At 33.9% G+C, this 10,795-nt stretch overlaps 1 protein-coding gene across 2 annotated transcripts; it reads right to left on the bottom strand.

The window, feature by feature from the left end:
- Positions 1-1,914: 1,914 nt before the first annotated feature.
- On the bottom strand, positions 1,915-9,993 carry LOC133529214 (uncharacterized). 2 transcript variants are annotated; one of them, XM_061866893.1, is made up of 4 exons: positions 9,804-9,986; positions 6,959-7,030; positions 3,932-4,079; positions 1,915-2,091 (listed from the first exon to the last, which is right to left on the bottom strand). In XM_061866893.1, exons 1-4 carry the CDS (start codon positions 9,933-9,935, stop codon positions 2,003-2,005), a joined length of 441 nt encoding a protein of 146 aa, XP_061722877.1. In that variant the 5' UTR covers positions 9,936-9,986; the 3' UTR covers positions 1,915-2,002. The 2 variants fall into 2 exon arrangements, with proteins under 2 accessions (XP_061722877.1, XP_061722876.1); XM_061866892.1 differs by lacking the exon at positions 1,915-2,091 and adding an exon at positions 3,352-3,493 and having other exon boundaries at positions 9,804-9,993.
- Positions 9,994-10,795: the final 802 nt, after the last annotated feature.

The raw sequence follows: 10,795 nt of genomic DNA, 5'->3' as shown, positions 1-10,795 counted from the left end.
TGTTAAGGTCGGCAACGCGCATGTAACTCTTCTAAAGTTGCAGGCGTACATAGGCTACGGAGACTGTTTACGATCAGGCGGGCTGTATGCATGTTTGCCACCGACGTAGTATAAAAAAATTATAATTATGACCCCGTAATAATTTTTTGAAAATTTTCCGAGCAGCAATGCAAACATTACGAGACATAATATGACATGCATTGCATGACATTACGAGATCGAGATACTTGTTGGCAGTTACTATAAAAAGCTCGTATCTCGTAACTTGTGTGTTACTTTACATTGCGGGTCGAAATGTTTTAGTATGGTTAATATTTTCAATGTATTTCTAAGCAATATTAATATGTGATAGAAATAAGTTTCATCTATAAAATAATAATGTGTGATCCTATTAAATAAATATAATGTGTTAATTGACATGTAAAACAATTCTATCCTATCAATAAAATTTAATTCTGATTCAGAATATACTTCAGTCCTAATGCTAACCACCGTTTAATTATTAGCCCGTATTGAATTTACACACTGTATATGTAAAACAGGGTTAACCTGATCACATTTATGCACTTTGCCATTTACAATGCTTTTTTTTTCAAAGTAGCGACAACGAATATATTAGTAAACAAGTTTAACAACTTCCATCCATTCGTACCAACTTTTAAAAGTATATTTAGATATTGAATAAGTCAAATTTAAATAATAAAAAACTTCCGAATAGTCGTCACTATACTTACCAGCTATACTTTTGTAAATCTACGTCAAATTGAAATATCATGAAAACATTATTCTTTAAATGATATACTTATCTATGCAAGAACTTTAAAATGCATCTAAAAAGAACGCGACTTGGATGGGAGGACGGATATCATAAAACATTCGCGAATGTAGGGATTTACACATGCGAATTCCAGAATACGAATATTAGCATTATCATACGATGAGCATAAATAAATACAACGGCGCTGAAGATTGACCGTCACCACAGAATATAGTAGGTACTACCGATACTACCGTACATAAATGACACTTCCTTTCCTACAAAAGCAAAGTTTGACAGCGATTCAGGGACAAATCACAATACCTATCTCTTTCAAATATATGGCACTTTCGGTTATTTAGGGTAGTCAAAATTCAAGTCATTATCTTATCTGTGGTTGTGCACGCAAAGGGACATCAAGTTGTGCCAACCCTAATAATTGCTCGAAGCAATGCTGAGGCGAAAAGAGCCGAGAATGCCCGAACCGAACGCTCTAGTGTCTCCCCACTGCCGTCACTGATCGTTGATGGACGGAAACATGTTGTTGGCGACATATATTCAGGTTCAAGGACCATGTTCATTTCTGGTTACGTTTCATTAAAATATTTTTAAAAAAACAGTAATTAGGTTAGACAATCATTGCTGCTTTATTTTCTCAGTCATTTTGAAATACTAAATTTCTTTTTTTTCTAAATAGTTTCTATAAGTCACGGCAATATTTATGCAAAATTTTATATTTGTCTGTTTCATATTTTTTTAGGAAATAAAATAATAACGTTTTAGGGTTAAATAGATGCCTTGAGATTCCAGGATTCAGTACAGGATTAAAAATTTGTTCGTAATAGTTTCTAACTCAAATTTTTGAAGGGCTATCCTTCTACACCCTTTGTCAATTTCAGGCGACAATTTGTCGGCGTGAAGAAATATGGGGCTGAGGGTCGGTAACGGTAACGTCTCTCTATCACGCTTCCATATAAGTGCGAAAGACAGACATTAGTGTTTTGTTCACTACAGTGAAAACAATTGGCATCTTGGCTTGACCCGTGGTCGCTGTCCAGTATGAGCCCATCACTACGTGTAGAAGAGACTAGTACGACTATGTAACGTTGTCTGTAGGTAGAAAGATAACTTATATATTATTAGTATTATTACTAATCTAAATGTGTTTTAGTTTATTTTTATAATCAACGAACATCAGTACATGTTGGAATATATGTATATAGGGCCAGTTTTTGCGAATCGCTCCTAACGTCCTATAAAAGCTCCCGCAGCAAGTAGCGAAGATACCGGTACTACCGAATCGTTGCATTTCTCGTAAGGATCACCTATAGTACCTGGAAAAAGGAAAATGTAACCAATTACAAGTAAATTCCACTCCCCTTTATGCATTTTAAGGGATCATTATTGTGATAAAAACTACCCTACATCGTTGACAGGAGTTCAAACGATCTCTATACCAAATATCATGTAAATTGGTTCAGCGGTTTAAGAATTTTTAAATAATATAATGAGTACCTAGGGATTTCCAACAAGCTGTTACCTTCATTGCAAATACATTTGGCCGAATAGTTTTCAACGACACAATGAGCTTCGATTCCACACAGTTGTTTAGAAAGTAATTTTCTCAATTTATATACATATATACATAGTTTCAAGTTGGTTCCACTTTTGTCAAAATTCAGTTCTGATGATGAAATGACGTTGAGTGAAGTCCTTAAATCATATTGGCATACTCGTATTGATAATTTCATCAATAAACCAAGTAAGTTTCATTACAATCCAACACGTAGTTTTAAAATGGGAAGAAACTCCATAAACCAAGCATTTACTTTCAAAAAAGTGCCATTACATGAAGTGATACTGCTGATGAAGAATATTTCACGTTTAGCGATTTGTCTTCTTAGTCAAGTCCGTTACGCAAGATTTTTAAAGGTTTTTAAAGATCATTTTGTGTCAAGGTCCAATTCTGAAAATGGGTTCCATGAGGAATTGTGGGAATTTCGCAAATCATGATGGCTTCAGGTCAAGACTTTAAAACTTTGTTTAGTGATCTGATGTCACTACAACAACAGTCATGTGATTGTTTGGCCAGACAGGAATTCTCACAGAATTCTGCGTCACTCATAACAAAAACTTAAACCTAAAAATGAAAAAATAAAAAAGCCTTTTCAAAAAAAGAAAAATGGACTTCGAAAAGGATACAATAAAATATAATCCCTTTTATATGCGCTAGCAACTGATATGTTCGAAGTCGGTGTCAGCTATTTGGCATTTTACAATACTGACCAAAAATACCCCCAAGCAACTAATGGACAGCTTTCTGTCTTCCTTATTGAACCGTACCAGGGTTGGCATTCAGTTCGACATGTTAATATTTTACTATATCCTTTTTGAAGTCAGCTCTCTTTTTTTTAAAGGTTAACTTTTTCTACTGACAAATTGGTTTGCCAGTCGCCAGACAGATTGGTTGGAATGCTGCTGCCTTGCCCAGGGGATCAAATTTAGAGAGTTATTTTCCGTGATAATAGTAATCTTTATTTATGTATATATAGTTTAATTTTTAGTATTATTATTTAATTTCGTTTAATATATGTACATTATAACATTATATATATATATATATATATATACAAAGTCATATAAATATTCACGTATGCATATTTATGATCGCCTGCCCAGAAATAAGTAGTGGTAACGTAGAATCGGTGCATTTCTCGTAGGGATCACCTGCAGTACCTGCGGTAGGAAAATACAACCAGTATGTACTAATAGAAATAGTTACTTTGCGGAAAATCCTATTACTTAATTAAAACAAAAATATTACTTTGCTAATGTGCGAAATAATAACATGCTAGTGTATTAGTGCTATTTCTTTAGGCGTATGGCGTAACACTGTAACCTATAACTAAAAGAACTTATTATTAAGTCGACATCCAGGCCACGCAATTTAGAAATTTAGGTAAAATGATGGTTAAATGTCACATTGGAAATTGTACAACAACACATTTAAAACCGAATTTTTATTCCTATTCGCAATTCCTATTTGTTTTTTATATTTAAAAAACGTACTTGAAAAATAAAACGCCCTTGATCTGAAACGTATCACCACCCGCTTATTAAATGTATCAACCCGCTTCGTAGATAAACAATGTCCCTTCAAGTTCAAACTGTTACCTTCATTGCAAATGCATTTGGCCGAATAGTCTTCAACGACACAATGAGCTTCGCTTCCACATGTGCGATATTTGAGGCACGGGTCTGCGCACTCAGAGCTCTCGCAGGCCAAATTTTCAGGGCAATTGGAATTCTTCTCGCATTTATACTGAAAAAGTCCTTTATTAAGTTTAAATATTCATCGATCTGTACAACTTATAGGTTCTAACTGTTACATGCATAAACTTTTTGTACCCAAAGGCACCATAGGGTGTCCAGTTTCTAGATTCAATTCAATTCAATTCAATTTCTTTATTGCTCATAAGGAAAAAAATCCATGCAGATACACAGTATAAAATCATATCAAATGTAAACCAAATGTAAACAATAATATTGATAATAAAATTAATAAATAACACAAAATTGAAATGGATGAGGTCATTCCGATTAAAATAATAATGAATAGTTACAATAAATTAATACAACATATCAGTAAATTCAACAAATAATAATAATAACAGTCCAAAACAATAAAAATTAAAATAAAATGAGTCTGATTATCCGTCTAAATTAATCCAATATCTTACAAAAGTATTCGTCCAGGTTATAGAATGGTCTACTTATTAAATACGTCTTTAGATTTGTACTGAACTCCTTAACGTTACTGGAATCCTTAATTTTTATTTCAAGACTGTTATATATTTTGATTGCGATATGATTGATGCTTTTCTTATAGTATGCAAAGTGTGATTCAGGTAGCAGTAGATCTAAATTGCGGCGAAGCGGGTATCTCTCACATTCTTTTTTGGATTTGTATGCGCTTAAATTTTTATGAACAAATAAACAGATTTGGTATATATACAATGCAGTTACTGTAAGGATATTGTTTTCTATAAATAGGTTCCTATGCGTTTCAGGGAAGTAACCTTCAATGAAGCGTATGCATTTTTTTTGCATCAGTAGAATTTTATTTACACTTGGACTATTGCCCCATACTTCAATGCCATACCGGATTATACTCTCGACATATGAATAGTAGATAGTTCTCAGGGTTTGCTTATCGCTAAGTTTAGCCATCGATTTTAGAGAATAACATGCACTTCCTAGACGTTTCACAACATAGTTTATGTGGTCATGCCACCTTAAGTATGGGTCTAGTTCGATACCTAGAAAACGAATTGAGTCCGATTTAGCAAAAGGGAGATTTAGAGAACAGTCCATTGAGTTGAATGCACGTTTAAAAATCATGTAATAACACTTGTCATTATTGAGCGATAGACCATTTGCGGAGAACCATTCTGTGAGATTTTCCCAGGCACTGGTGGTTATATTCTGCAATTCTTTGTGAGTCTTTGCACCCAGAATCAGACTGGTGTCGTCGGCATATAGGTAAGGAGTTCCATTTAAGATATTTTCTGGAAGATCATTAATAAATATTATGAACAATAGAGGTCCAAGGACTGATCCTTGTGGAACGCCACGTCTTATAATGCCTTCATCAGATTTATAGATTTTGTTGCTTTCGGCTTGACTTGAACACTTAATTTCAACAAATTGTCTACGCCCAGTTAGGTAGGAAGATATGAGATTGAGTACAGTACCCCGTATGCCATAGTATTCTAATTTATAAAGTAAAATCTTATGATCAACACAATCAAATGCTTTGCTTAGGTCACAGAATATTCCTGCACATTTAATGTCACGATTAAGGTGATTCATTATCTCAGATGTTAGTTTAGTAATAGCTGTGATTGTGTCTTTGCCTTTCAGAAATCCGAATTGTTTTGTTGATATATAGTAATTGTCATTCATATATTTTTCTATCCGGTCTGCAAGACATTTTTCGAATATTTTCGAGATTATTGAGAGCAGGGAGATGGGTCTGTAATTCTTAATTTGTTTTGTGCTACCTTTCTTATGTACAGGGACTACTTTAGCATTTTTGAGTTGGCTAGGAAATGTTCCTATTTTTATATGCTCGTTGAATATATGGCAGATTGGTATGCAAAGGATGTCAATATTATGTTTAATTATAGAAGTGTGTATATGGTCTGGTCCACATGCATTGCTATTTTTTAAGTTTTTGAAGATTGATGTTTGTAGACTGTTACTGGGGATCACGAAATCTACCATTTCGTTGTTTTTTTGTCAAAAATATTTTTTCTTTCACAAGTACAAGCTTATAACACCGGCTGCACTTTTCCTTAGGGGGAAAGGGGACGGCCGCTTCTCCATACAACCGTAGTAGTATTTTCCTCTCTGGATATCTTATGGAAAATATTTTTTAATAATTTGATGTATATTAACAATACCTATGCCCCTACGGTTGACGTTTTTAGATTTTTTGATTATTGTAAAAATCAGGAGCGAAAAACAGTTTTCATAAAAAAAAATAATTCTCCTAACTCTTATAATAATTAAAAATTCTAAAAAAGTCATAGCTGTTAAGTCAATATACAAATTGTGTCAAAATCTTTTCAATAAATATCCAAAGAGAAAAATGAGGACTATACGTTTTTATGAAAACGCGATCTCGCGCGAGTCCTCCACTATTCTCAGCGAGTCGGTACTAATGAGCCCAAATACAACTCAATATCTTTAATATTGCATCGAGAACTTGTTCTTTTATTCTTGCTTCTACTACAAGTTAAATAAAAGCTTGTAATAACTACTGCTTAAACATGCTCATGAGCTTCAGTAGCTATTGAATAACTGCATTAAACAATTTACAAACCATTATGGCAACAAAAAAAAAACATTTTATGCAAAATATGCCTTTGCCAAATACCTACATCATTTTGGAAAAGAGCTGATACACTTTCTTTATCGTAAAGTAAACCGCATCGAAATGAAATAAATGTTATGTTTTGTGTGCCTAATAAATAAAATAAAATCGGTCCATCCGTATGAGACCTACGATGCCATAGACAGGCAGACAGACATTGGCGTCGAACATAATTATAGAGGGGTGTTATAATAATTATTTATGTGTGGAGGGTTAAAAACAGGGTTTACCAGCAGATTTACCTTAATTAAAATAATACTCACTGGCAGATCACACAGCGCGAATTGAACGCACGCAACAAGCACCAAAGATGCAACAAGCCAGCTGCCGGCCATCTGAAACAAATAAACAATGGTTTTTAGGGTTCCGTACCCAAAGGGTAAAACGGGACCCTATTACTAAGACTCCGCTGTCCGTCCGTCTGTCCGTCTGTCACCAGGCGGTATCTCATGAACCGTGATAGACAGTTGAAATTTTCACAGGTGACGTATTTCTGTTGCCGCTATAACAACAAGTACTAAAAAGTATGGAACCCTCGGTGGGCGAGTTCGACTCCCACTTGTCGCATTTATTATTCAACAACTAAGTACTTGTCGAAAACATGAGTAAAAGCTCAGTGAAATTATCTTACCTGCAAAGTGCAAACATCTGCAAATTATTTTAATCCTACTAAATATATTATTAAGAATCACGGAATGTATGTACGATAAAAGTGCGGAAAGTAGAAAATTTGCAACGAGTAGCGATGAATGAAAACACGACTGAAAGGTGTCGATACGAGTTGCAAATTACCGACTCGCACTTGTATCGTACAACGTTTTACAACTTTTACAGTACATTAGAGCCCTTTAAACTTTATACATAGGCACGAAAAGCGCTCATTGCCGCCCCAACTAGCAAAAAAGTCCTATGAGAATTGATTTACTCAGCCTGTAATCGTATAACAGCCGAATTACGGTTGTTGAAACACCACTATATCGTATCATAGCTGTTATCACGACTATTTAGTGGATTTCACTAATTTGTGTTATAATCATGTCGTATAAACGTTTACAGCACTATCTTTTAGCACTTTTATTCCACCTTTTAACAAATGCTGAGTTACAGCGACTAAATTACTTATAATAAATTATAACAGCTATATAATAGCTAATTGCCTGAAATGAAATAAAATGAAATGAAATTTATTATTACCACTCACATGATTCCAGCAACTAAGGTTTCAACATTTCGCACCTCTAAAATGATCGTCGCAACTCGAGTTGCGAACGGAGTGTATGCGGTTTTTTATTTCTTATCTGTGAAGGGCTGCACAGATATGGTGTAAACAATTATTAAAACACAGAATACCAACGTGACAATATTTAAAAAATGTTTCAACCACATAGACATAACCACAGTATTTTTTATCTATGTCACTTTGCAAGTTGTTCGGAAAAGTGCGTGTGTTAAAAGTTGCTGCATGTTTTAAAATGCTGTAAGTATTCAAATTTACATATTTCTGTTAGTATTATATATTAAATTACTCCGCGTTTATTGGTCTATTAGATTAAAACTATATTTTAGACCTACTTAATATTGATGACCATAAAATTTCACTTCAAACCAATAACTCTGTAGATTTTTGGCGTGTTTCCTATTTTAATGCCCTAGATTTCTATGATTACCAAATATATCTTGAGCAACCTATAGTCATTAAATAGTTCGATTATTAAATTACATTAATAAACAATAAAATGCATTAAATCACTGTGTATTATCCAGGATTAGCGAACAAACCATGTGACGGAAAATTGTAAGTACAAACACAGCAACTCTGGTTGCTTAAAGCATTTTTGTACATCGTAAGGCATGTGGTACACAAGACGTTGCATACGCGTTTTGGGGTGTTTGTTACTACTTACTTACAATTTCTATTTACTAATATTTCTTTGCTATATTGCCCGGATCCTGGGGTAGCTTGCCGTTTTTCGTCTGGCAGTGAATGTGTTAAAAGTTCCTATTTCTGTTGAACATCTGCACCGCGCGACTGTTGTGTCTCCGACCTAAATAGGTAGCCATCTTTGTTTTTGACATGGCGCAGGTCAGTTTCTTTGTTTATTTACGTTTGTAATCAGTATAATTTCATGTGTTAATAGTTCCTATTTGCTTATTGTGCTTAATTTGTTGTAAAGTGTATGTTATGGTGTATATATTATACGTGTTAGTGTAGTTATAAGTTAGTTCGGTTGTTGGTGATCGGCCGTTTTAAAAACACCAAAGTTTAGTAGGTATGTAAATACTCTTTTGTTATTTTAAGTTATAAAGCCACTATCATTGTGATAATTACATAAATTATGTATTTTATTTCAAGGTAATTAGTGTCTTAAACGGTTTTTTACTATATTTTTGTACTTCAGTGTCTAAATTAGCCACAAAAAAATCACGAACATAGCACATAGTTACACGCCAGGTGGAGCAATTCGAAAGTTCCTTATCAGAATTTGAATCAGTTTTACTCTGCAATTTTATAGGTGAGCTATCAAGGTTTTTAGTATCAATTAAAAGCTTATTAAGCCTTCTTTAAATTGAATACAAAAAAAAGATATGTTATCGATTTAGATTTTTTATTAAAAATAGTTTTCTACTATAACTCGGTAATTATTCCTTTGGGTAAACTTCGTGAATTTTTAATAATTATTTTTATTATAACAGCAAATAGCTAAAGTAAGAAAATAAATTTATTTGTTTCTTTACCATTATAAAACCGAAATAATCATTCCAAATGCTTAAGCAGAAGCAAAGTTATCGATTTTTGAAGATATCACGACACTGTGCCGTCGTATCTGCGAAATGGCAGAGCAATTCAGGGCACCTTTCGTTAAAATCGGAATCATGTGAGTGGATAACAGAGTTACAGGTCACCACATTTTAAATATCACAATATTAATAATATTTATACAATAGTATATAAATTAATTACATTAGTTTAATAAATTTTAATTGTAATAAAACTAATAAATGCAAATCCGGGAACATACATATTTTTGTGGTATGTTTTTGATTTAAATATTTATAGGTAAATCGAAGAAATCTTGATAATTATAAAACTTAAATAAAACTTCTTACCTTCACAGCTCTAATATAATTTAGAAGTCTATTTAGTTGATGTCCCACCTTCTCTTTCCGACCTGACAGCTTGAATAAAACTGACTTCAAGGATACCGATATGGTCTTTATAATATCTAGTCTCATTTGCATAAATAATAACTTCAATATTTAGTTATTTTTTTGTTTTAGAAAGAACCCCACAGAAGTAGGCACGTAAGTATACCTAAATTGAAATATTCATATTTCGGACTATAGGATATTTATGGCCCAATTCGAACAATGCTTATAAGATGTCACATCGATTTGTCAGTGTAAAAGTGACGGTTTTGTTCGAAGATGACACTTTTGACTTTGACAGATCAGCGTATCGGTGTGAAATCTTATAGCATTGTTCAAATTGGGCCCTTATTTCATCCAATCAGCCATAGTTTTAAAACCGTAAACGTTGCATTTGTTGCATCCTTAGACTCCCGGGTTCGATTTCTTTTTGTGTTTACCAAGAATATTTTATTCCTGAGTTTATGCATTTTTAGGGTTCCGTACCCAAAGGGTCAAACGGGACCCTGTTACTGAGACTCCGCTGTCCGTCCGTCCGTCTGTCACCAGGCTGTATCTCATAAACCGTGATAGTTAGCCAGTTGAAATTTCTACAGATTATGTATTTCTCTTGCCGCTATAACAACAAATACTAAAAACAGTATAAAATAAATGTGTCTTTTCAATCTCGAGGTTCTCATCCAATCACCGAAGTTAAGCAACGTCGGGCGGGGTCAGTACTTGGGTGGGTGACCGTTTTTATAGATAATGGTACGGAACCCTTGCTGTGCGAGTCCGACTCGCACTTGGTCGGTTTTTTGTTTGTCTAAGTATTTATTTTTGGAGATGCTATAAACTAAGATAGAAACAAGAAATGTCTATTGATGACCTTCAAGTCTAAATTGTACAAGTCCGTAGCCTGTTTGACTAGAAAAACTGTTCGAGATGCGCTGTTAAGACGAAAGTGGAGGACC

Source organism: Cydia pomonella, chromosome 20, assembly GCF_033807575.1.
Source record: "Cydia pomonella isolate Wapato2018A chromosome 20, ilCydPomo1, whole genome shotgun sequence".
Taxonomy (NCBI): domain Eukaryota; kingdom Metazoa; phylum Arthropoda; class Insecta; order Lepidoptera; family Tortricidae; genus Cydia; species Cydia pomonella.
Note: the sequence above shows the minus strand (reverse complement) of the source record. Positions and strands in the feature narration are given on the sequence as shown.

What these genes read in the sequence shown, in the direction of transcription:
- LOC133529214 (XM_061866892.1), bottom strand. Translation starts at nt 9,935, where the DNA reads ATGCAAATGAGACTAGATATTATAAAGACCATATCGGTATCCTTGAAG. An exon ending in ATTATATTAGAGCTGTGAAG is followed by an intron (nt 7,031 to 9,803) that starts GTAAGAAGTTTT and finishes TATTTGTTTCAG; the next exon opens with ATGGCCGGCAGCTGGCTTGT. An exon ending in CAAATGCATTTGCAATGAAG is followed by an intron (nt 3,494 to 3,931) that starts GTAACAGTTTGA and finishes TTCCTACCGCAG; the next exon opens with GTACTGCAGGTGATCCCTAC.